At 37.7% G+C, this 21,999-nt stretch overlaps 3 protein-coding genes and 1 pseudogene across 7 annotated transcripts; 2 read left to right on the forward strand and 2 right to left on the reverse strand.

Annotated features, from left to right (window-relative positions):
- Nucleotides 1-1,976: 1,976 nt before the first annotated feature.
- LOC103327716 (WAS/WASL-interacting family protein) lies at nucleotides 1,977-5,249 on the reverse strand. 2 transcript variants are annotated; one of them, XM_008230084.3, is made up of 3 exons: nucleotides 5,093-5,249; nucleotides 4,766-4,945; nucleotides 1,977-2,493 (listed from the first exon to the last, which is right to left on the reverse strand). In XM_008230084.3, the coding sequence occupies exons 1-3, from the start codon at nucleotides 5,133-5,135 to the stop codon at nucleotides 2,189-2,191; spliced, it is 528 nt and encodes a 175-aa protein (XP_008228306.2). In that variant the 5' UTR covers nucleotides 5,136-5,249; the 3' UTR covers nucleotides 1,977-2,188. The 2 variants fall into 2 exon arrangements, with proteins under 2 accessions (XP_008228306.2, XP_088906342.1); XM_089050216.1 differs by having other exon boundaries at nucleotides 4,766-4,940; nucleotides 5,093-5,219.
- Nucleotides 5,250-5,887: 638 nt separating this feature from the next.
- Nucleotides 5,888-11,621, reverse strand: RH20 (DEA(D/H)-box RNA helicase family protein). Of its 3 annotated transcripts, none has more exons than XR_016126047.1 (11): nucleotides 11,391-11,588; nucleotides 10,758-11,020; nucleotides 10,141-10,320; nucleotides 9,862-10,023; nucleotides 9,492-9,646; nucleotides 8,088-8,180; nucleotides 7,772-7,857; nucleotides 7,446-7,672; nucleotides 6,847-6,919; nucleotides 6,514-6,747; nucleotides 5,888-6,104 (listed from the first exon to the last, which is right to left on the reverse strand). XR_016126047.1 is itself a non-coding variant. In XM_089050217.1 (10 exons), exons 1-10 carry the CDS (start codon nucleotides 11,444-11,446, stop codon nucleotides 6,046-6,048), a joined length of 1,515 nt encoding a protein of 504 aa, XP_088906343.1. In that variant the 5' UTR covers nucleotides 11,447-11,621; the 3' UTR covers nucleotides 5,888-6,045. The 3 variants fall into 3 exon arrangements, 1 of the variants encoding a protein (XP_088906343.1); XR_016126046.1 differs by having other exon boundaries at nucleotides 6,847-6,914; nucleotides 11,391-11,574; XM_089050217.1 differs by lacking the exon at nucleotides 6,847-6,919 and having other exon boundaries at nucleotides 11,391-11,621.
- Nucleotides 11,622-11,992: 371 nt separating this feature from the next.
- LOC103327714 (uncharacterized) lies at nucleotides 11,993-17,252 on the forward strand (annotated as a pseudogene). The gene is made up of 7 exons (XR_016125880.1): nucleotides 11,993-12,261; nucleotides 12,967-13,127; nucleotides 13,759-13,848; nucleotides 15,857-15,909; nucleotides 16,125-16,230; nucleotides 16,810-16,924; nucleotides 17,038-17,252. The product of XR_016125880.1 is annotated as an uncharacterized LOC103327714 (transcript).
- Nucleotides 17,253-17,603: 351 nt separating this feature from the next.
- LOC103327713 (protein RTF1 homolog) lies at nucleotides 17,604-21,214 on the forward strand. The gene is given in 3 exon segments (XM_008230079.2): nucleotides 17,604-17,762; nucleotides 18,586-20,017; nucleotides 20,020-21,214. Coding segments are annotated over 2 exon segments (1,968 nt in total). The 5' UTR covers nucleotides 17,604-17,762; nucleotides 18,586-18,630; the 3' UTR covers nucleotides 20,601-21,214.
- The last annotated feature ends 785 nt before the right edge of the window (nucleotides 21,215-21,999 follow it).

Below are 21,999 nucleotides of genomic sequence, written 5' to 3' on the forward strand. Positions count from 1 at the left end.
TTGTTCAAACTACCTAACTTATGATTATCTTATTTATCTGATATTTTAATCACCTATCATCATTTTATAGGTAAGCTAAGTACTTTAGCCACATATCATCATTTGATCAAATTGTTCGGCTCTTGATCGGCTCCATTTGTTAATTTCCCACTATATCTTTCAGATTCCAAGAGAATATGTTGGATATATTTGTTTATCCATGGGGTTTAGGGATCTTTGGAGCATATATTATATACTGTGCAATAGTCTTATGTCTTTGTGCATCATGTGGGAACTCTCTCAATATGCAGTGCACATATAGGGTGTCCATGGGACCATGTCCTTTTTGGAAAGTGTGCATATGCTTTCGTTAGGAGACTTAAATAGTCAAAGAATATATACGGCGAGAGAGTTGTAGCTTAAGTGATTAAAATATGACAAGGTGCTTATAACTCAGGGATTAAGAATATTTACACCATAGTCTTGTGTTCGATTTTTCCATTTGTTACTATCGCCTCGTATAAAATAAAATAAAAAGGTGAAGAACATCCAATTTTTGCAGGTGGACACCAAATGAACATTAATCATCTTTTGTTCCAGTGGAAATGCTAGTAAGCAGCAGATAGCAGAGACAAACAATTAGGACAGGGAAAGAGTCATGGTATTTGTCACCATTCCAAAATTCCATAGTCAGAAAGGAATGGAAAAATATAATAAGCATACTTGACGAGGAAACTTTCTTAGGGGGGTGTATTCAATTGAGATTTTAATAGATTGTTTTGAAGTTTAAAAGTCCAATGGTATCCAATTAGGACTTTTAAAAGATAAGAAAAAGTAAGGTGGTATTCAAAAACTTACCGATTTTGAGGTATTTTGTTAAATGGTGTATTGTGTGAGACTTTTGAGTGAGTGATAAAAAATCCCAACCTCCTATGTCCATTTTTTGTTTATGGGGAAGATGAACACATGAAGATAAACAAGGTACTCATGGCTTTACAAGGGCTTGGTTTAACCAGACTCGATCCTTATGTATTTAGTGGATAGACTCAAATAGCTAGCTACCTTTGTTTTCTTTGCTTTCTCTAGTCTATCTTGTTTTCTTTTTCTCCTGGCTGTTTGGTTGCAGGAGGTGTTTCCCTCCTTTCTTTTGGCTTCATGTCTATACTGTTTGTTTGCTTTCATCTTATGGATAATCTCTTTGCCCAATAAAAAAAGAGAATCAGATGGCTTACCTTCATATATCTAAACAATAATTTCAGATACGTTGCTTTCAATAACTGTTCATATTATGCATATGCGTGCATTTTTCTCAATAGATTTTCAGCTTGTTTATTTCCTTTGATTTATTTGTCTTTCTTTAGTCAATTTGTGGAATCAATTTGAGTGACAAGTGTTGTGTACTAGTATCTGTCATAGCTGGACCATTTTGACTTGGTTTCAGCTTGTTTATTTCCTTTGATTAGTTGCCATACATGACAGATAGTAATGATAACTTGAGCTAAGATTGGTGTAACTTCAACTTTCTGCTTCTTTAAAGGCTTGGCATCCTTTAACTAATGGATGAAAGATGGCTAAGCTGAATCCAATCCACACTTTGGTGAAATCTACTTTGGAGAATACAAGAAAGTCATACATACACATTAAAATCATAAGTAAAATCTTGTAATTACAATCTATTAAAATCTTAAGAAAAATCTATTACATTAAAATCATGTAATTACAATCTATTAAAATCTTAATTGAATAGAGTCTCGATCTGAAGTTGTGTTCATGTCCTATATTTAGACTTTCTGTAAATTTTGTTATCTTTAGGAAATAAAAAAAATTCACTTTCTTCATAGTGAAAATATGGGTGGAAAAGCTTCTTCATTGTCCTTTCCTGCTTCGGATCATGTGAATGTTTCCTCAAGTTTGTTGGCCCACGTTTGCACTTGCAAACTTGAGTTTCAGCCAGACCTCACACTGATGTGTATAAAAAATTGACAAGACCAACATACTTATTCCAGGTCCAAAGCACCACACATTCACTGATTCAAAATGAACAATATTCTTGTATGATATGAAACGACGATGAATTTCAGAACTTCCTTCAATTGACATTGGCGACTAACTTTGTGTAGACACGATCCACTATAGAGATAGAGATAATCAAAAGGAAATACAGGATATTAATAGAATGAGGAGAAATGGCTTTTTCCTGTTAGTAGAGTTAGATTCTTGGAAGGGATTTTGCCCGGATAAACTGTTTAAGAATGGCCTTCTCCTCATCAATGCGCTTCTTCTCTTCGGGGTCTTTTGGCTTAACCTTTCTTTTTTCTTCCAGTATCCACTTGAAAAGTTCGTGCTGTTGATCCTCTGGGATTGGTTCTCGCAATTTCACAGGCTCTGTGATGGTTGACAGAGGCAGGGGTTTGTCAGTAGTAGTAGGAGTTGTTTGAGTTGTTGTCGAAACTGTAGTAGTTACTTCTTCCTCTACATCTGTGTCTTTCTTTTTCGTCCGCATGAACAGGTAAGCTACAAAAGTAAGTGTAAACCTCAGTGTCCAATTACAAGAAATTAAAATCCATAAAAACTACAACAAGAATCAAATACTTCAAAATAGAGGTGATTCACTCATTAATATAATCATCCAACAAAGAAGCAAATAAGGTACTGCAGCAATTATATGATTAGTGAGGTATCTTCCTCTCTACCAATCCTAAAATGCTTGTTTGGAACATGTCCATTAACAACCATGCCAGGTACACATCCTATGTCCATACCCACATGTGTTAACATCTATGTGCCCATTTAGCAGACTATTAAGAAAGCCATATTTAGATTTTTTTTTAAATTACAAGAAAAATCATCCCTAATCAGTCGCAAACAGAAGCAGAGAAAGCATAAGTAGCCTGTTCAAGTTCACGGAGATTACAATGTAATAAGAAGAAGACATTCTATGCTGGTCAAGTTAACAGAGATGGTTTCATCCAGTCTATTATAATGTTCCTCATTAATAACGTCTTTATGTTGAACTACTTCTTTCTAAAACAAAAGAAGTGCCACCTAGGCTAAATAGAAACTTTCTGCTCACTTGTACTTTACTCGTCAGCATCCTTAGTTACACAATGGCCATTAAGTTCAACATCACTAATATAATGGTGAATTTTTGTTTTTCCTGCCAACAGAGTGAGTGCAGGTAGCTTATTACAGAGTATCAAGTATCGACCATGTTTTTGTAGTCAACAATTGAAGTTCAACTAGTACTGCAGCCATAGTAACATCCTTCACACTGTGTTGTCTCCACACGGCAACCATCTATTTTCTCAAATTGCTACCTTGGCCCTTCACCAGCATGCATAGTCCCTTTTGAGCATTAACAAAATCATACAGAATGGAACTGTGGATAGTTTAACATAATAACCATGACATCAACAAGTAATTTCTAGGAGCTTATGCTAGGTAAACCACAAACTGCCCTTACTCACTACATAAAAAGTTGGTTAAAAATCACACAAGTTATTTTAAGTTTATGCTGAGACAAGTTGCATTAGATACAATTCACAAGCAGCTTCTAACAAATGTAGAGATCCTCTCTTGAAGGTTGATAGTTTTTGTTTTATGCTTTTTCTTCTGTTTTGTAGGGGAACAGATCAAGAAATAGCCTGTCCAGCCTAGCATCCTCCACCTTATCACTATATAATGTTACAGGGAGTAGGATGCTTGGAAAAAAAAATCCATCTATTTAATCAACTGGATATGATTAGCAGAATAACAACTCACTTTTGATTGTAATTAGCAATCACCAATGTAAAGTGGACAGTCCCAAACATGTTTTGAGAATTATAATTGTTTACCCACATCACACACAGCCAGATTCACACATCCAAACTACTTTTGAAAAGCCTTTTGAACTTTCATTCCCCTTTATGTTAAGCTATAACAAATCACCACTCTTCGTGACAAACATCATATGACTTTTAGCATATAGGAACAACAATGAAGAAAATATTTCCATTATATGTCATAACCAATTCAGACCTAACATCCTACTCAGCGGATACACTCAATTCCCCATTAAGGAAAAAGCATTCTATTAAAGCCAAACTTGGAACACGAAAAAAAACATTCAAAGACTTTTCCTTCTTGATGAAGTATGATAATTAAATTTAAACTAAAGAAATTTATCTATAATGACCCAAGGATAGAACTTGCCCCTATAAAACCGACTTACAAGAAAAAGATGCATGAGAGTTTATATTGCGAGATATCCTCATTCGCCCATCACTGATATTAGCCCGATTCACTCATCCAGCAGTATTCAATCACAATACTATTCCCATACATAATACCAAAACATTTTAATCATCTAGTCCACAGGTTGTCCTTCAGTGGACTCTGTGTAGTCACATGGTGGAACCTACCTTCATACTAACTGTAATGAACCCATGAGTAGAAATTGTCCCTATAAAACCGAACTTAAAACAGGTGCTCAAGAACTCATAAACTAACTCAGAATGTTTTCTTTTCTTCTTTTATGTGGAACATTTGCGCTTGGATTATGACCAAACAAATAAAATCAAACTGAATCAGCACTTAATTGACAACTATCTAAAAACGCCGGCATAAAGAAAAGCATTAAGAAGCATTAAAATGAGTTTCCAAGCGATGTTCTCAAAACCCATTTCAGCTTTCTCACTTTCTTTCACTTTATACACATATGCACACACATCACTGCAAAAGGCTGGTAGAAAAACCAAAACAAATTATTCACACAACTTAATAACAAGAGAAATGGAAGAAAGACCTCCAACGCCCAGATTGACAGTCAAGAGCAGTGGCCAAAGAAACTTGTAACGCCGAGCAAACGACTCCTTTGGGGCCTGCGGTGGCGGAGATGGAGATTGAGTCGCCATTGTCGATGATGATGGTGGTGGTGAAGAAAAGTCTTTTCCTTTATGTTGATCTTGAAACTGTTTCAGCTGTGCTGTTTTTGAAAACACGAGACGAAAGCGAATAAAATACCAAAACCCCAATTATTGAAAGCAAAAAAAGATTCTTCATGTGGTTGAGAAATAGCTGTTTCTGATTTTAAAAAGCAAAAATGATTCGTATGGAACTTGGGTTTTTTTACCTTTCCTGGGTTTGTTGGTGTAGAGCTTGGGATCTTCGCTCATTGTTGCAGGAAGCCTTAATTTCCTTTCGTCACTCGAAAGTCTTTCTTGTTAGACCATACAGCAGCCTACTATGGTATGGTTGCGTGTGCTCTGTAGTTTCCGTTCCACCATTGAACTCGGGGTTAACAGGCCAGGCTGGACCAGCTGATGAAGGGGTTCAGTTCTAGTCCAAGCTCAAACCCAACTTGAAATTTAAGCCCACACGAGCCTTTTAACCTGGGCCCAAGCCTCTCTCTCTCGTCTCGTCTCGCGTGTGCCCGTTGAACTTTTTTTGTTCTTTTTATTTTTAGAAGATTGAGTTTTATAATTTTTTTAAAGAAAAATACATGAATGGACGTATAGTTTTTATGTCTATTTTTTAAATACAAGCAATATTAGGGAAAGAGGGAAGAAGGAATCAAATATAGGACCTCAAGTGCAAACACACCATTGATTTATTTATTTCAATTTAAACAGATTGTAAATACACTATTTTATTCTTACTTAAACACATTGCAAATGACTACTAGTGTAGTGATTTGAAGTAATTACTCCCCCATAAAAGATCTTATATTCAGTCCTAAAGATCCGTGTAGTGTGTTTTACTTTAGCATATTATCACCTTTTTCAATAGAAAATGTCCTTAAAAAAATAATAATAATAAAGTGTCTTCTTTTTTGGTATTTTCATATACCCCATAACAATTTGTGAGATTTTGAATGTTTTATCTCCAAGGCTTTATGTATACGTCGAAGATAAAAACAAAACCAGAATCGTCACGAACAAACTCTAAAATTCTTTTTTTCTTTTTTTTAAATAATGAACATAAGATATTTGTTCTCCTACATCCTAGTCAGTCAGTATTCATACAAGTTTTTCCTGTTTTCTGAACAGAATACAATGTCATTGCCATATCCAAGATCATCATGAATCAGTTCCACGGACGACCTCCACCGTAACCCCGACCGCGATCTCGAAAACCGCCATGACCTGATCAATTATAAGTGACAACACAAAACAATTTTAGGAGTCTTTAATTAACCTCTCGTCAAAGGAAAATAGACATGCATCCATCATTCCAAAATTAAAATTTCATCACAAACTGTAGCAAACAGATTAAAGAACATAGTTCATGCTACCTAAAACATACTGGAAAATGTTTTCTTTCTTTCCTTCTTTTTCTTGTAGAAGCGCCATATATTTGTGCTTTATTTATCACCAATACCCTATCTAGACACTGACATCCAATACACAGGGAGAAGGTAAGACAGGGTAACCTAAACATGAAAAGAGGCATCCCCCATTCTATTTCTATACCATTGACCCACAGTTCTTATGCACCCAAATGCATGTGCATACGTGTCCAAAAAGATTTTCTCTAGCGTCCAGACTAACTGACCTGAAGGGGGAGGAGGTGCACCGCGGCCCATTGCTGCCAATTCAGGACTGACCTTCTGTCCAGCTTCCTCGAGCAAGGCAATAAGTTCCTTTGCAAACCTAGCATTAGCAGCTGTGAAAAACGTGTATGCTGTTCCTTTTGCCCCAGCTCTTCCAGTTCGGCCAATGCGGTGAACATAATCCTCAAGGGATCCAGGAAAATCATAGTTAATAACAAATTTCACATCCTTCACATCTGCAACCAAATCAAGCACGACACAAAGGGATTAGAAACGAGGTCGAAGACCAATTCATAGGTTAAGTACATTCAAGAAATTCTGCTAGTTTAACACACCTATGCACCCCAATGTTAGCAGTTTTTGCCTACCAAAGCCCAAAGGCAAATCCGATGCACGCCAAAACCTTACCTGGCTCAAAGGGAAACAATTATTCATGGGCAGAGATGATTACCACCAAAACCTAAGAGGAGGAAGGATAGGTTTCATATGGAAACCTACCATCCAGCCAAATGTGGATGGTAATAGTTTTAAACAAACTAACGTGTAATAAATATTTGTTTCAATAAAATCATGTTGATAACATCCTCATAGGTCAGATCAATGAGAACAGAAAGGACTCGATACAGTCTAAAATTTGGTACAGATGCTTCAAATATGGATAAATAGCCTTATTAATCAGAAAATAGAAATCTTCTTCTTGGAGTGGGTCTCATTCCAAATGGGAAACAAATAGAAATTGTTAGTTGGGAAGAATAGCATCTTTCAATAGATAAATAAAATAAAATAAAATATCATAAAATCATAAAAGATAAAACATAGGAAAGAGCAAAATGAAATGGTGTCCGGGGTAGGAGTTTGACATTTTCCAAAGTTTACACAAAACAAGAATTCCTTTCAAGTCTTTTGACAAACTTAAAAGAAATTATTTCCATACCTAGACCACGAGCAGCAACATCTGTTGCAGTCATTATAGGGCTCTTGCCGGCTTTAAACTCAGAGAGGACCCAATCCCTTTCTGCTTGACTTTTGTCTCCATGAATTGAGAGAGCAGGCCAACCATCCATGCGGAGCTGCCGAGTGATCTGATCACATCCTTTCTTAGTATCCATGAATATCAGTATTCTGCTGCCATCCATGATATCCTCAAGCAACTTTACCAGTCTGTTAAATTGAAAGAAATCAGATATATAACCTGCAGAAAATAGCTCAAGACTAACCATATGAAAGTTAGAAACCATAACAACACAGACTGCACCCTACTTGTTATATTTCTGATTTTCTGTAATGATGTCAACAATCTGGCGGATCGCATGGTTAGCTTTCAAATCTGGAGAACCTATTATCACCTGTTCAACATCCAAAAGGATGTAAATTAATTATTGGCATATTAGTATTATACATAAGAACATACATCCAACAGAACTATTGCAATCACATGATAGAAAGAAAAGAGGGTATTTAAAACTACCAATTTCGTGCAGTAACAATAATTGAAGATGACAAAGTGACGCAAAAAGTTGAAGATTGTGTCCTAGTAGATGAAGAGCACTTCTATACTAAAAGCAAGATAGAGTACTTTGTATGGGTTGTAAAGGAACTGCCTCGCCAGTTGTTCAACCTCCTTTGGCCAGGTAGCACTCCAGTATAATGTTTGACGGTCTGGGCGAATCTGCATTAAATGAAACATTAGAGACCAATGGAAAATTTCAACTAAACGTAAACTATGCAGAGAGAGAGAGAGAGAGAGATGCAGGAAAATTCATATTTGCTCATTTCTATAGACGATTAAGGATGCAGCTTTATGCAGAGTGATTTGACCTACCTAGTTTGACTTGACTTATGTGTACTTACATCAAGATATCAAATTCATTATTGAACAAGAGCAAAGTGCAAATGGTACAATTCTCTTCTCAAGGGCTTGCATATTGGTTTAGCCGAGAAAAAGCAATCAAAATATTAAAAGTAAATATGAATCTAACCTCATAGATACAGAAACTTCTTGATGACACCAGTGACCATACAGGAACATACGCATGCAAACTTAATCTTGTTTTGTGATGCTCAAAAGCTCAAGAAAGTTAGAAACACAAAGTCCTGATTATTTTATCACAAACAAACCACAGATACTGCATGTGCTGCTTGGAATTGTATTCACCAGAAAGTTCTCATCTCAACATGTTCTATAAAAACAAAACCTCATGATTAAGATGACATCAATAATCATCACCATCATTCTCATTTGAGGCACAATGTTTTTCAATGGCATTTATTTAGTTAGAAATGTAATAGAAAACACACACTGTTGAGCACGTACATATTACCTAAGTTCTTGGGAAAAAGAAACTAAAGACAGGATAATTATAAAAGAAACTGTATCTTTGCAACCATGGCTACCAAAAATAATGATTGGGGTCGAGAAAACGCCAAAACAGACATGCATCCCATTGCTACCACACAGAAGCACATATCTTCACACACCATATCTTTTCACCAAGACATTGACCCCACATTATGGTTCACATTCTAAAACTTTGCGGCCTGTTTACAGATGTTCGGTAAGAATACCCTATCCTTACACTATCTCTAGTAAGGATAACTTTCAAATGACCCACAACTGTCTCAAGGTACTTAGAGCTCCAAACTGGTAGTACATGTTTTATCTAAACAAGCCTTACCTGGGTTACAAAGTTTAGAATCTATTTTCTAAGAAATCAAACCAAGAGTAATAACTTCGGAATTATAACTGCCCAAGAGTTTTTCTGAGCCAAGTTGAAGATTCACTAATCTTTTTCCAGCTTTTAAAGAAATCAGAAGTCCAAATTAACATTGGTGGGTATCAAAAACTACACAAGATTTTATAAATAAATAAAGAAAGGCTTTGGAAAGGGGAGCCAAAAATAAGTAATAAATCTTTGTAGTACACATTTAAAAGTGGTATATATTCTAAGTCACTTTAACACAGAAATGTAAAATCTCAAACCTGAGAAACAATTTTCCGTATCTGTGGGTCAAACCCCATGTCTAGCATCCGATCGGCCTCATCCAACACAAGGTATGTGACCCTTCGCAAGTTGGTATGATGTGACTCTATCATATCAATCAACCTCCCAGGTGTAGCAATTACAATCTCAACTCCTGATCCAGAAATAGGAATGACATCAACAGGAAGAATAAGAAATTACTGAAACCAGAAATGCTGTTTTATTCACCACCTACATCTAAATGGAGTGATAAGTCATCTTAGCCATGATACCAATGCCCATAACAGGATATCAAGTACATAATCTATGATACATAAAAGGTACAGTAGTACAACAGCAATACCATGTAAAACTAAGTTCACCACATACCTCTCTGCAGATCACGAACTTGAGGTCCCTTTGGAACCCCACCATATATGCATGTGCTTTTAATTTTTGAAGATGAGCCAAATTTAGTAGCCTCTTGTTGGATTTGAACAGCAAGCTCACGGGTTGGAGCTAAAACTAATACTATTGGGCCATCTCCAGGAGCTAAACAAATATTATAAAATTAAAAACTTATGCCTGACCAATACCAAATCATATTTAAAATGTAAAAGAATACATCAATGAAGATTCAAGAACTTAATTGTCTTAACGATTCCATACATAGAATTGGCTGGGCATTGACATGGACAATTGCAGGCAACAGGTAGGCTAGCGTCTTCCCTGATCCTGTTTCAGCAATACCAATGAGATCACGACCCTTCAAAGCCATTGGCCATCCTTGAGCTTGAATTGGTGTAGGTTCAACAAATCCAGCCTTTGTAACTTCTTCCAAAACGTATTCTGCGGCCCAAGAGGAACCATTCCAGTAAGTAGACTTTAAGAAAGAAAACAACGAATCTGAACATATCAAAGGTCATCTCGTTCGTTACAGTGTATGTCAACTAATCATGTATGTCAACTAATTTCCAACAATGAATCTGAACATATCATATAGGTCATCTCGTTCGTTACAGTGTTAGGCGAACGAATAATGTAGCACAGGCATAGCTGGACCTAAACTACTGATAATTGGAAAGTATAGCACCACTGCTCTCCATCAAAATTCTCCAACTAAGTTATCCTCTTTTCTTTTTTTTTTTTTTTTTTTTGGTGAATCATAAAGATTTTCAGGATAGACAAAATATAATATGTTTTCTATAGCATATATTCAGAATGAATCAATGTGAAACCTCATAAGGTAAAAATACATGTTTCTATAAGAAAATACGAAAATGTACCCGGAAACCCAGTGTCACGGAAACTCTTGATCGGCTTTGGAACATCACGGCCTTCAATAGTAATTTCCCTCCGTTGCCTATACTCCTCAACCTCCTTCTCCGACATTCTTTCCACTTCAGGTGACTCAACATAGAAATTCTTCTCGAAAGGTGTCAATCCATCCAAATCAAATTTCCTCGGTGACTCAGCACCATCATAATCCTTCTTGCTTGACGAAGACCGTGCTGAGCCACCGTAGCCGGTCACACCAAACCCCGAGTCACTAAAACACCGCAGAATTTACACAAATTTGAGAAAACCAGGTAAATGTAAATGAAACTCAGAAACAAAATCAGTTTTGTCTTGGGGCCACTGAAGAAACACAACCATGTAGCATTAGCAAATGTAAATAAGGTAAAATTAAGCGCAGCGTAACAAAGGGTAACTGAGAAAAACAATAAATTCAGGCAAATGAAATAGACAGAGAGAGTAATCCACAAACCATATATAATTATCACTTGGGCAAACTTAAACAAACGAAAATTACCAATCAAATACATATACACATTGTGCAAACAAAGTGACCTATAACTCTAAGCATTCATAGATATACGCGCATACATACATATATGAGCGAATCAAAGAGGGTTTACCTTTTCCGGTCACGGTACGAAGTGGGGTCGCCGGAGCGGCTGTCATAGCGGCTCATGACGATGTGTTGCTGCTGCTGTGCGTCACCCGCTGGGTGAGATTATCACAGGGAATTTTTGAGGGTTTTAGGAGCAGGTTTTCGAACAAGGAAACAGCTACCGAGCACCAAAAGGGCCAAAGCTCTCTCTGGACCTTTCTTCTCTGATTCTCTGCAGCTCGTTCTATGCTAAGCTGCGGGGATGTGTTTCTCAGTGGCTAGATGAGCCACTAAGGATAAGACAAGTGTAAGCACAGTGGCATCAGTTTCTGGTACTGGTACGACATGTCGTTGTTGCAGTAGGAACCATGGACCCGGCCCAGTATAATACTCGCTTAAAAAAAATCTAGTATAGCCGCGCGGCTATACTATTCATAAAAAACAAAAAAGGGACCCGCCTAGCAATGAGGGTTCACGTGTCAAAAATAGTATAGCCGAGCGGCTATTAATGTAGCCGGTCAGATATAGCCGCGCGGCTATACTAATTTTTTAAAAAAAGGAATATCGCCGCACGGCGATACTATTTTTTAAAATAAATATATATAAAAGTATAAAGAAATCCGGTTCTTGGATTTTGGAGCTTCTCCCACTCGAGGAAGCAAGAGAGGAAGTATGCAAACTCTATCAGTGGCTTCTTCTTCAGCGATGGGTGTGAGAGTAGTGACAGTGAGAGCTTCATTGGATACACAACAAAGACTCTCATACAACCGCAACGCCCCGAGAAAGATATCCAAACCCGAAAGCCCCAGCACTGTTACTGGGACCGCCAAAACCCCCCAACTGTCCAACTGCCACAACTACCTCCGTTTTTGACCTTCTCAAACGCCCAGCTCAAGGTATTCCATTCACCAATTCTTTCTGCATGCTCGTTCTCTTCTGGGTTTGTTTGACTATGCCAATTTTTGGGTTTTGTGCTTCTGGGTTGCTGAGAAAGTTGAGGATAATATGATAAAACGTTAGAGAGTATTGGAATTGTTGTGGGTTTTGTTGTTTATGATTATGGGAAATGAAAACATTTCTCAGTTAAGATTTTTTTTTTCTGCTGGGTCCTTAAATGGTTAGTTTGAGCTGCTCATTTCAATACTGATAAAATTGAAAAGGAAATGAGAAAATTTGAGAGAGTGCTTGAATTCTGTTGGTTTGATTAATGACAAAGTGAGTTTTGCTTACCTAAATGATTGCTCGGTTGTTGGGAAAACTGAGGAAAGTGAATAAAAATTGGGTTCTCACTTTTCTGTGTTATGCTGTTTTCGTTTCTCAAAAGAATTAAAGTCAGCTTGGATTAGAAAAATAGCTGAGTAAGTACAATTTCATGGGCTTTTACCAAGAATTGCAGGTTTTTGTAAGTCCCGTGTATGTATAGTTTTCCTGAATTTAGGTGATAAGCTTGACAAATATAAGATTGAAACCTTCATTTTGTGTCTTAACCGCCTAATTTTTTTTAATTAGTTATTTTTCACGATGTTTTCTCTTATTCCTTTAATACCGATGTTCATGTATGAAGCATTGTGGTAATGGTCTTTAGCAATATTATTTTGCAGGGGAAACAGTACGAACTGATGAGTTATACTTGGGCTATGAGCGATGGGTGCCTAGTCCATCAAAGGTACAGAAGCGTCTGCCTAGTCCTCCGAAGGTACAGAAGCCTCGGTCTGTACTCAATGCGGCATCATTAGCTTATATTGGTGATTGCATTTACGAGGTGTGTTTCAGTTTCAAGTTAGTTTTGTGCCATTTGTTTTACTATATGCAACTGCACGTAACCAATATTCAGGGCGCATGTAACTGTAAATTTTGTATTGAACATGTGCATCATTACAGGACCAAAATCCCCAAAAGATACCATCAGCAATGAGGCATAATATTTTGTTCTGAAGTTTAGATTGATTAGTCTTTAACGTTAAGATGAGTGATGTGCTTCTGTGTGCACATATGGACGCGCCACCATTACGGTGGAGGCATTTGTATTCAGATACGAAGATGGATTAGTAAGTAGCAGAACTGCACACCAACAGGGTCCAGGGATCCCTAGCACAGGAACAGGGATTCATAAAAATTCAAAACAACATGATCATATTGCAAAAAACCTGTTCTGAAAAATGCAAAGAAATGATTCAACAATGCACCCATGTATGGGCATTTTAGTGTAAAAGGTCTAAAGATTATTTAATGCCATATGCAGAATGCAAATCTTTATTTTGATCATTTGGAGAGCATGAGAGAAAAGCATATACCTTTATGGTGTCTAGTTCTCAGTATTATAATTGACATAATTACTCTACTTCTGAAGTTTAACCTTCCTACATGACTTACTATCACTATTTATGATGCAGCTATATGTTCGCAGGCATTTTTTGTTTCCTCCCCTGAGTATCGAAGAATATAATGATCGTGTGATGGCAGTTGTACGTTGTGAAGCACAGGTATGATATACTGTGCTAATGTTTGTGTGATATAGGCAATGTCATGGTGTTATAAGGATTTTGTTCTCTCCATGCTGATGTGTCTGAAATTTTTGTTTTCTTGTGCTCCCTCGTAGTAATGATGTTCACTATCCAAAGAACTGCATTACTTTTAATCTTTAAATAAACTTAAAGATGATTTTCATTACGTCCCACACCACTCAACATTAAAGAAGAAGAAAATAAAATGCTTCATTATTTTGAGGACATGCATCCAGCATCAGTAGTCATTCAGTCCCAGAGATGTCCTTGTAGACAGTAAATAATAAAATGTGTTACTCCTTTCTATTTCAGCTGCCAATAGCCGTCTAGGTGCCTGATGTAGGACACGGGTGAATTATAGATTTAGGTAGTTTAGTGGAAGCATAAACAAAGAAACAAACAGAAAGTAGATGGAAAAGATGTCTTTGCTTCACACCAAAGGGTTTTGGCTTCACACCAAGGAGTCTCCAATCTCTGGAAAATAAACTTTTCTTAATATCTCAAATCTCAACATGAATTCCTCAAATTTTGCAATATATTCCGCAACTGACATGTTGTCTTGACGAAGAGTTTGCCACTTGTCCAACAAACACTGTTTGATAAGGATAATTGGTCACCATATCTCTGTTGATAGCAAATCTCACCCTTCGAGCTTCAGACATGTCATGCCACTCAAAATAGCGATCCATGGTGGCTAACCAGTTGAGGAATGATTTAGGATTTAGCTCACCATTAAAATTAGGAGCATCAAGTGTCACTGATCCCATCACCTTTGCATCAGGGTCTTGCTCATAGCCACGAATAAAAAATTTGTCTTTCGTCGTCACGATTATACCTCCTATCATGATGTCTCTCACCGTCTCGATCATTCCTTCTATCATGATGTTGTCGATCATGATTCCTCTCTTCTCCATTCACACTTGCTTCGTCATGTTGATTAGCTGCTTCTATGTCTTCAAGGCAACGTTCCATGAGTCTGAATCGGTCTTCGGATCTAGTGTTCGAATCTGCCACTTGCTTTGATAGGTTTTCCATCATCTGAACAAGACGTTCAAAGTTTGTCTCTGGCTCATCTGTCTTTCCAGGCTTAGTCGGAGCCATCACTTGACACACGGTGCACGAAGAACAAGAAATACTCAAAAAATTGAACCCAAAGAAAACGAAAACCAGGCTCTGATACCAAATTTGATGTAGGACACAGGTGAATTGTAGATTTACATAGTTTAGCGGAAGCATAAACAAAAGAACAAACAGAAAGTAGATGGAAAAGATGTCTTCGCTTCACACCAAGGATTCTCCAATCTCTGGAAAATAAACTTTTCTTAATATCTCAAATCTCAACCCCCATAATGAATTACATAGAAGGGTATTTATAATAATCTAACTCTAGAGTGAAAAGGAAAATTAAACTTATTCTAGGAAGGAAATCCTAATCCAAATAAAATAGGAAACTTACAAATCCTACTGAAATCTGGAAAAACTAAAAATCCTACAAAAATCTGGAAAACTTTGAGAACAAGTTAGAAACTAATTGCAGGAATACAAAATTGCCAGATTTAAAGACCAAGTTAAATGATTTCCTCTTCCATCTCTTTCTTTTGTAAACCCTAATGGGTTTGACAAAGATGTCCTCATCAATTCTCCTTGGCTGAGAAGAACTCAACTCCGGCAATTTAGAATTGTAGTAACATTCAGGGAAGTTGGAATCAGTGTGCGAACATATAGACTCATCTTCTGCCTTCCCTCTGAATCCGGAAGAATCAATGAATTGTAGGATTTTGGAATAGAGCATACTTGTCAAAGGAATGTGTTTCTTGTGTTTTTTTTTTCCATGTAATTGCCATATAAAACAAGAATATTTTTAGCTTATGTGTTTCCTGCATTACATTTATTGTGACTCGCAAATGGGTTAACTAAGAAAAACTTTGCATTTTATTTATTTATTTTTAATTTAGAAACTATTAAACTTTTGTTCTTTGCATTTCAGGATGCACTGCTCCAGAAACTTCTGAGTGATAATTTTTTATCAGACGAAGAAAGGTCAGTAGATTCCATGCTCAATTGTATTTTTCTTGGTTCTGTATATCAGAACTATCATCATAAAATGAATCAAGGATAACTGCAGGATCCCTTCATCATGTGGAAGGTAATTTTTTAAAAATAATTTATGATGGATCTGCTGATATAAAATTATAAATTTTTCAAGTGCAGTGGTTGTTATGCTGACTTATGTCATTTGATAATTTTTGCTTCAGGAATGTTCTCAAATGGGGAAAGAATATTGGTTCAGCTGCTAAAACACGAACAAAAAAGCGTGCTGGTGTGGCAGTTTATAATAGAGCATCTTCACTGGAAACATTAGTCAGTGCCCTTGACCTTGTGGTGTCCTTGATTCACTATCAGCATCTGAATTTTAAACTTGTGGATTCCTAAAGGAAGTTGACATCCCTGTTTGGTGCATGTGTCATGTTCCAATTGATATCCATTTAAAAGAAAACAAAAACAAACACACCCACATGTAGGGATTTTTGTAGTATGAGACCCTATTTCCCCGGTTTATCCAGAATAATCCATAAAAATGCTGGATGGCCAATTAAAACTACCTTTATTCTTAAAAGAGGAGATGCAGTTTGTCCTGAAGGCCATTGGCATGTTAGGATTTTCCATAGTACAGTTACTAGATGCAGGAAATCTTAGGATGTAGCTGTACTGTTATGTACATAACAATATACACATACACATAAATACATATGCACACCAAAGCATACGAGCAGACATGCATGCATATGAATTGTAGTCTATTTTGAATCATCCAGCATGTTCTTAATGGCTATCTAAACCCTAATATTCAACATGCTTGTTTAAATTTAAGATCCTGAAAATCTAGTCAAGAACCAGCTTCTGTCTTGTTTAACATAAAGTCACCTTGCATATTTGTAGGTTGGTTATCTCTACCTGACAAATATGGAGCGATTAGAAGAAGTCATGATTAAGCTGGGATTCTCAACTGATTCTTCTGTGCAGTTGATTTCACAGGAGCCTGAGGAGGTAAATGGTAAGTCAACACAAGCCTTTTCCTTTGTGGACACAGTATGCTTCTTTATTTTTCTATCTATTGTCGTGCATTTGTTCAACACTCTACTTTACTTTCCTTGTTCTTCTTGGCAGGCAAGCCTCCTAGTTAATGAAGATGGCGCTGAAATCAGGTGTTCTGTTTGTATCGTAAGCGGAAGGCTGCCCCGAGTACGAATTTGTTCAGTTCTAGCGATACTGTAACTAAGAAATGTTGTGTAGGATATAGGAAACAGTCACTACTCATTATATCATATGTTTTTGTATTCACATAAAGACAATTTTGAGCAAAATCCTGGGTTTTTGAGCAATTCTCAAATGTCATCCAAGTATTCTTTTCCCCTTTTTATGCATCGACTGTGCATGATCACATTTGAGATGGGTACCAGTGATAAAATAAAATGAAAAGTAGGAGTTGATTTTGATTTGCTTGTTTCTCAGTTTAATTGGGTTTCAAATTGGATGTACAAATTACAATCCCATTCATTGGAAGAAAACCCAATTAAAATGAGTTAAGTTGAATAAAAACGAGTCCATTTTGGATAAGTTTCATTTGGATTTGGGCTCTGGATTTGAATTTGGGCCAATTCTCATGGAATTTTATAAACCCTAATTTGCCAAACTACATGTCGTCCAAAATGGTGCCACGCATTGTCAATAGCTATGTCGTTTCCGTGTACTTCCTAAATCTAATTCTAAACCGCTAGATGGGTGCTGCTTTCGCGCAGGACAGTCCCTGATATCACGGCGGACCTTGGTCTGGGCCTCTCTCTCTCTCTCTCCGATCGACGACGTTTGGCCCTGACCCGCTCTCGGCTCAGGTATCGACACAGTTCTACTCTTTTTTCTCTATTTCATTCTGTATCGTTTGGTATATCTCTGTTCTCTTTGTCATAATTTTTGAATGTTTGCCATAAATTTGGTGAATTTGTTTAGATTTGCATTCTGGGTTCGGTTAACTTGGTGGGTTGGATATGAATTTGAATGGCTTCTCTACGAATTTGCTGACGCTGTTGGAGAGAGAGAGTTGTTGGTTTTCGGATTTTGAGTCGTTTGGTTAAGTTGGGCGTTTCGGTTCTGCCTTTGGTGGTGTTAATCAATTTGACTCTTGTATTCTTGTAGCTGTTTGCATCTTTAGGATCTTTTGTGAAATATTGATTTTATTTCATTTGTTTTGTTGATGTGCTGGATACATAAGCTCATTCTGATTCTTGAAGCAACATGGACCTGTGGTGATGCTTGTTGGCCAATTCTGATAAGTTAGGCTACAAGTGCACAAATACAATTTGATATAAGAGGATTTTAGAGACAATTACGTTGGACTCCATTACAGATTGTGAAAACTCTAAAAATCGCGAAAACCTCACTCATGTGCACATATATTATACTAAATGTATGAGCTTTTTGCCACCTTTCCTTCTCCAAGGTCACAAAAACAAAATATATATATATATATATATATATCCCACATGTGTTTACTATTCGGTTGAAGTAATTTTTAGCTAATAGATGGAAATAAAATTACTCACCAACTGTTGGTACATTATTTGATCATATCAATCATATCAGAAGTTCATGCAAACAATAAAAGTATATTAATGCGTTCATCTTTTTTTTCAAACACTGACTTTTTGAGTTATTCAGGAACGTGTGTAAAAGATCAAAACATACAAGAAGGCACAGCAGAAAATGGCAGACTTAGAAAATTTGCTCTTGGAGGCTGCAGGAAGAACAAGTTCAGCAGGGAAAAGCCGACATTCACATTCATCATCTAGGAGGAGGCGCGGGGGTTCATATTCTGATGGAGGAAGTGACTCCAGGGGTGATGACTCGGATGATGGTCGTGGCTATGCAAGCAGGAAACCCTCTGGAACTCAAGTTCCTTTGAAGAAGAGGCTGGACCCTACTGAAATGGATGATGAACAGGGCAGCCAGGAAGAAGGTGATTATAATGATAGTGGGTCTGATCGTGGAGGTGACAGCAATGAATCTGATGTTGGCAGTGATCTTTACAAGGATGAAGATGACAGGCGAAAGCTTGCTGAAATGTCTGAACTGCAAAGAGAGCTAATTCTGTCTGATAGAGCACAGAAGAAAGATGACAAGAGTTTAAAGGAGAAATTCAGGCCAAAGTGGGATAAAGGGAAGACCACGCATTCCAGGAAAGAGACTCCACCTCTTCCATCCTCTCGAGTGCGTTCATCAGCCAGATCTGCTGACAGGGCAGCCGCCAAGGATGATGCATTGAATGAGTTACGAGCAAAACGTTTGAAGCAGCAGGACCCTGAGGCTCACCGCAAATTGAGAGATGCTTCTCGAGGAAGTTCAGGCAGTCGAAGTTTCTCACACATGACCAGGAAATCCTTCACTGCAGTGGGTCGTAGTAGCTCTAGTCAGAGTGACAGTGACAGTCGGTCGCATAGTGAAGATGAAGGATCGACAGGGGAAGATGCAATGATGGACAGTGATGATGAAAGGTCAGAGGGACTAACTTTTGATGATATAAAGGAAATTACCATTCGAAGGTCAAAACTTGCAAAGTGGTTAATGGAGCCATTCTTTGAAGAGTTAATTGTGGGTTGCTTTGTGAGGGTTGGAATTGGGAGGTCAAAGTCTGGGCCTATCTATAGGCTCTGCATGGTCCGGAATGTTGACGCTTCAGATCCTGATCGGAAGTACAAACTAGAGAATAAAACCACACACAAGTATCTGAATGTTGTTTGGGGCAATGAGAACTCTGCTGCCAGGTGGCAGATGGCTATGATTTCAGACTCTGCACCTGTGGAGGAGGAGTTTAAACAGTGGGTTAGAGAGGTGGAGAGAAGTGGTGGCCGGTTGCCAAGCAAACAGGATGTGCTAGAAAAGAAGGAGGCCATAAAAAAAATCAATACATTTGTCTACTCAGCCGCAACTGTGAAGCAGATGATAGAGGAGAAAAAATCTGCTTCATCAAGGCCATTAAACATTGCACTTGAGAAGGACCGGTTGAGGAGGGAGTTGGAAGTTGCACAAAGTAAGCATGATGATGCAGAAGTGGAGAGGATCAAGACAAGATTGCAGCAATTAGAAGCCCGACGGCAATCACAGGGAAAGATAGCAAGGCTGTTAGGCTTGCTGAGATGAACAGAAAGAACAGGGTTGAGAATTTCAAGAATGCATCAGAATTAAAACCTGTGAAAACGGGTTTGAAAGCGGGGGAGGCCGGTTATGATCCATTTTCAAGGAGATGGACTAGGTCAAGGAATTACTATGTGTCAAAGCCTGGTGAACAAAAAGGGGAGGCAGAAGCAATTGTCGATGCTGATGGTGCCTTGGCAGATATAGAAAGTAATGGAACAGCAGTGGTAGGAGCAGTACGGGCTGGCATGGCAGCTACTGCAGCGGCTTTGGAAGCCGCAGCTGGTGCAGGGAAGTTGATTGATACGAGTGCTCCTGTTGATTTTGGAACAGAGTCAAATCTAATGCACAATTTTGAGCTGCCAATATCATTGGCTACTCTTCAGAAGTTTGGTGGGCCACAAGGAGCTCAGGAAGGATTCCTGGCCAGAAAACAGAGAATAGAAGCAACAGTTGGTTGCCGAGTCCCAGAGAATGATGGGAGGAGGCATGCGCTGACACTTACAGTTAGCGACTACAAGAGAAGAAGAGGGCTACTCTGAAATGCAATGCTCCAGCCAAGCTGCAACGATAGAGGCAACACACATCATCTTCAGCAACAAACTGAATTGGTGGTGCTGGCTCTCAAAGGCGAAGCTTGTTCTTGGAAGTTAAAGCTTTAAATAAATACACTTGTTTCAAGTGGGAGAGACAGTGTGCCTGCGTTCTGGTCTTTTGAGTACTCAGTCAGGTGATGTCATCATAAGAGGTCTTGATTTCTAATTTAAAATAAAAGATCATGTTCGTGTGATTTATTTGTTGGAACTCGGAAGAGATCACAGGAAATGCAGCTTGTGAGATTTGGTATCTGTATAATGTGGTTCTGTTTTGTCGATGTAATTATAACTTTTTGTTGTGTGGGTTAATTTTTAACTTTACTTCACTTGTTATTCTTGGCAGGCAAGCCTCCTAGTTAATGAAGATTGAACCGAAATAAGCTGTTATATTCTGTTTGTATCGTAAGCGGAGGTCTGCCCGAATTTGTTTAGTTTCAGTGATACTGTCTGTAACTGGGAGATGTTGTTTAGGATATAGCAGAACAGTCATGTACTCCAACGTATGTTTTTGTATTCACCATGTAGACAATTTTGAGCAAAATCCTGGGTTTTTAAGCAAATCCCGAATGCCATCTAAATATTATTTTTCCCTCTATCATATGCATGATCGCATTTGGATATTGATAACAGTGATAGGGGCCTGGGATAATCAAATGTGCTTTAATTTTAAAAAAAGATTTGATATTTGATTTGTTAGTTTCAGTTTTTATTGCTCTACTTTTGACCCATGATCCATATGCACACAGTACCAGTCTTGGGGTCCTAGCCCATAGCTCAAAACTTATGAACAACTTTGTTAAGTGGATTTTGTGGTTTGGATGGTTGAGGTTGAGCCCATGGTCCACCTTGTGGCATTGACCAAGATGCACAATGGTTAGAACATGGGGTGGGACCGTGGGAACCAATCTCTCAAGAAACAATGACATTACGGTAATAGCATGTCAGTTAGGCGAGTTGGTTAAGGCTGTGTGTTCGTTCTTTGTACCTAATTTCGGTACTCCTCCTCAATAATTAGAATATCACTTTCTCAAAAACAAAAACAAAATGACATCATGTTGACAGTCGCATAGACGTGATTCCATCTCCATTTTCAAAAAATCTTTGAAATTTAGTTCCATTATTTCAAAACCAATCTCCTTTATAATTCTACAGCTTTCGGTATTCAGTATAGTGACTGATACTGCATTTAAATAATAGAGAGACAAAAGTGATTGTCAATGCTTTTTTTTCTCCAGTGCCAAAATAATGTCTTAAACTTTATACGATTCTAAACACAAGATTGGTGCAGAGATCTCTATTTGCTTAAAATAACTTTTTTTTTGTTGAGATATCACTTTCTGAGATG

This window comes from Prunus mume, linkage group LG4, assembly GCF_029339155.1.
Source record: "Prunus mume cultivar Tortuosa linkage group LG4, ASM2933915v1, whole genome shotgun sequence".
Taxonomy (NCBI): Eukaryota; Viridiplantae; Streptophyta; class Magnoliopsida; order Rosales; family Rosaceae; genus Prunus; species Prunus mume.

What these genes read in the sequence shown, in the direction of transcription:
- RH20 (XM_089050217.1), bottom strand. Translation starts at nt 11,446, where the DNA reads ATGAGCCGCTATGACAGCCGCTCCGGCGACCCCACTTCGTACCGTGAC. An exon ending in CCGTGACACTGGGTTTCCGG is followed by an intron (nt 10,321 to 10,757) that starts GTACATTTTCGT and finishes CTTGGGCCGCAG; the next exon opens with AATACGTTTTGGAAGAAGTT. An exon ending in AGTTCGTGATCTGCAGAGAG is followed by an intron (nt 9,647 to 9,861) that starts GTATGTGGTGAA and finishes TTTCTGGATCAG; the next exon opens with GAGTTGAGATTGTAATTGCT.
- LOC103327716 (XM_008230084.3), bottom strand. Translation starts at nt 5,135, where the DNA reads ATGAGCGAAGATCCCAAGCTCTACACCAACAAACCCAGGAAAG. An exon ending in CACCAACAAACCCAGGAAAG is followed by an intron (nt 4,946 to 5,092) that starts GTAAAAAAACCC and finishes TTTCAAAAACAG; the next exon opens with CACAGCTGAAACAGTTTCAA. An exon ending in TGTCAATCTGGGCGTTGGAG is followed by an intron (nt 2,494 to 4,765) that starts GTCTTTCTTCCA and finishes TTACTTTTGTAG; the next exon opens with CTTACCTGTTCATGCGGACG.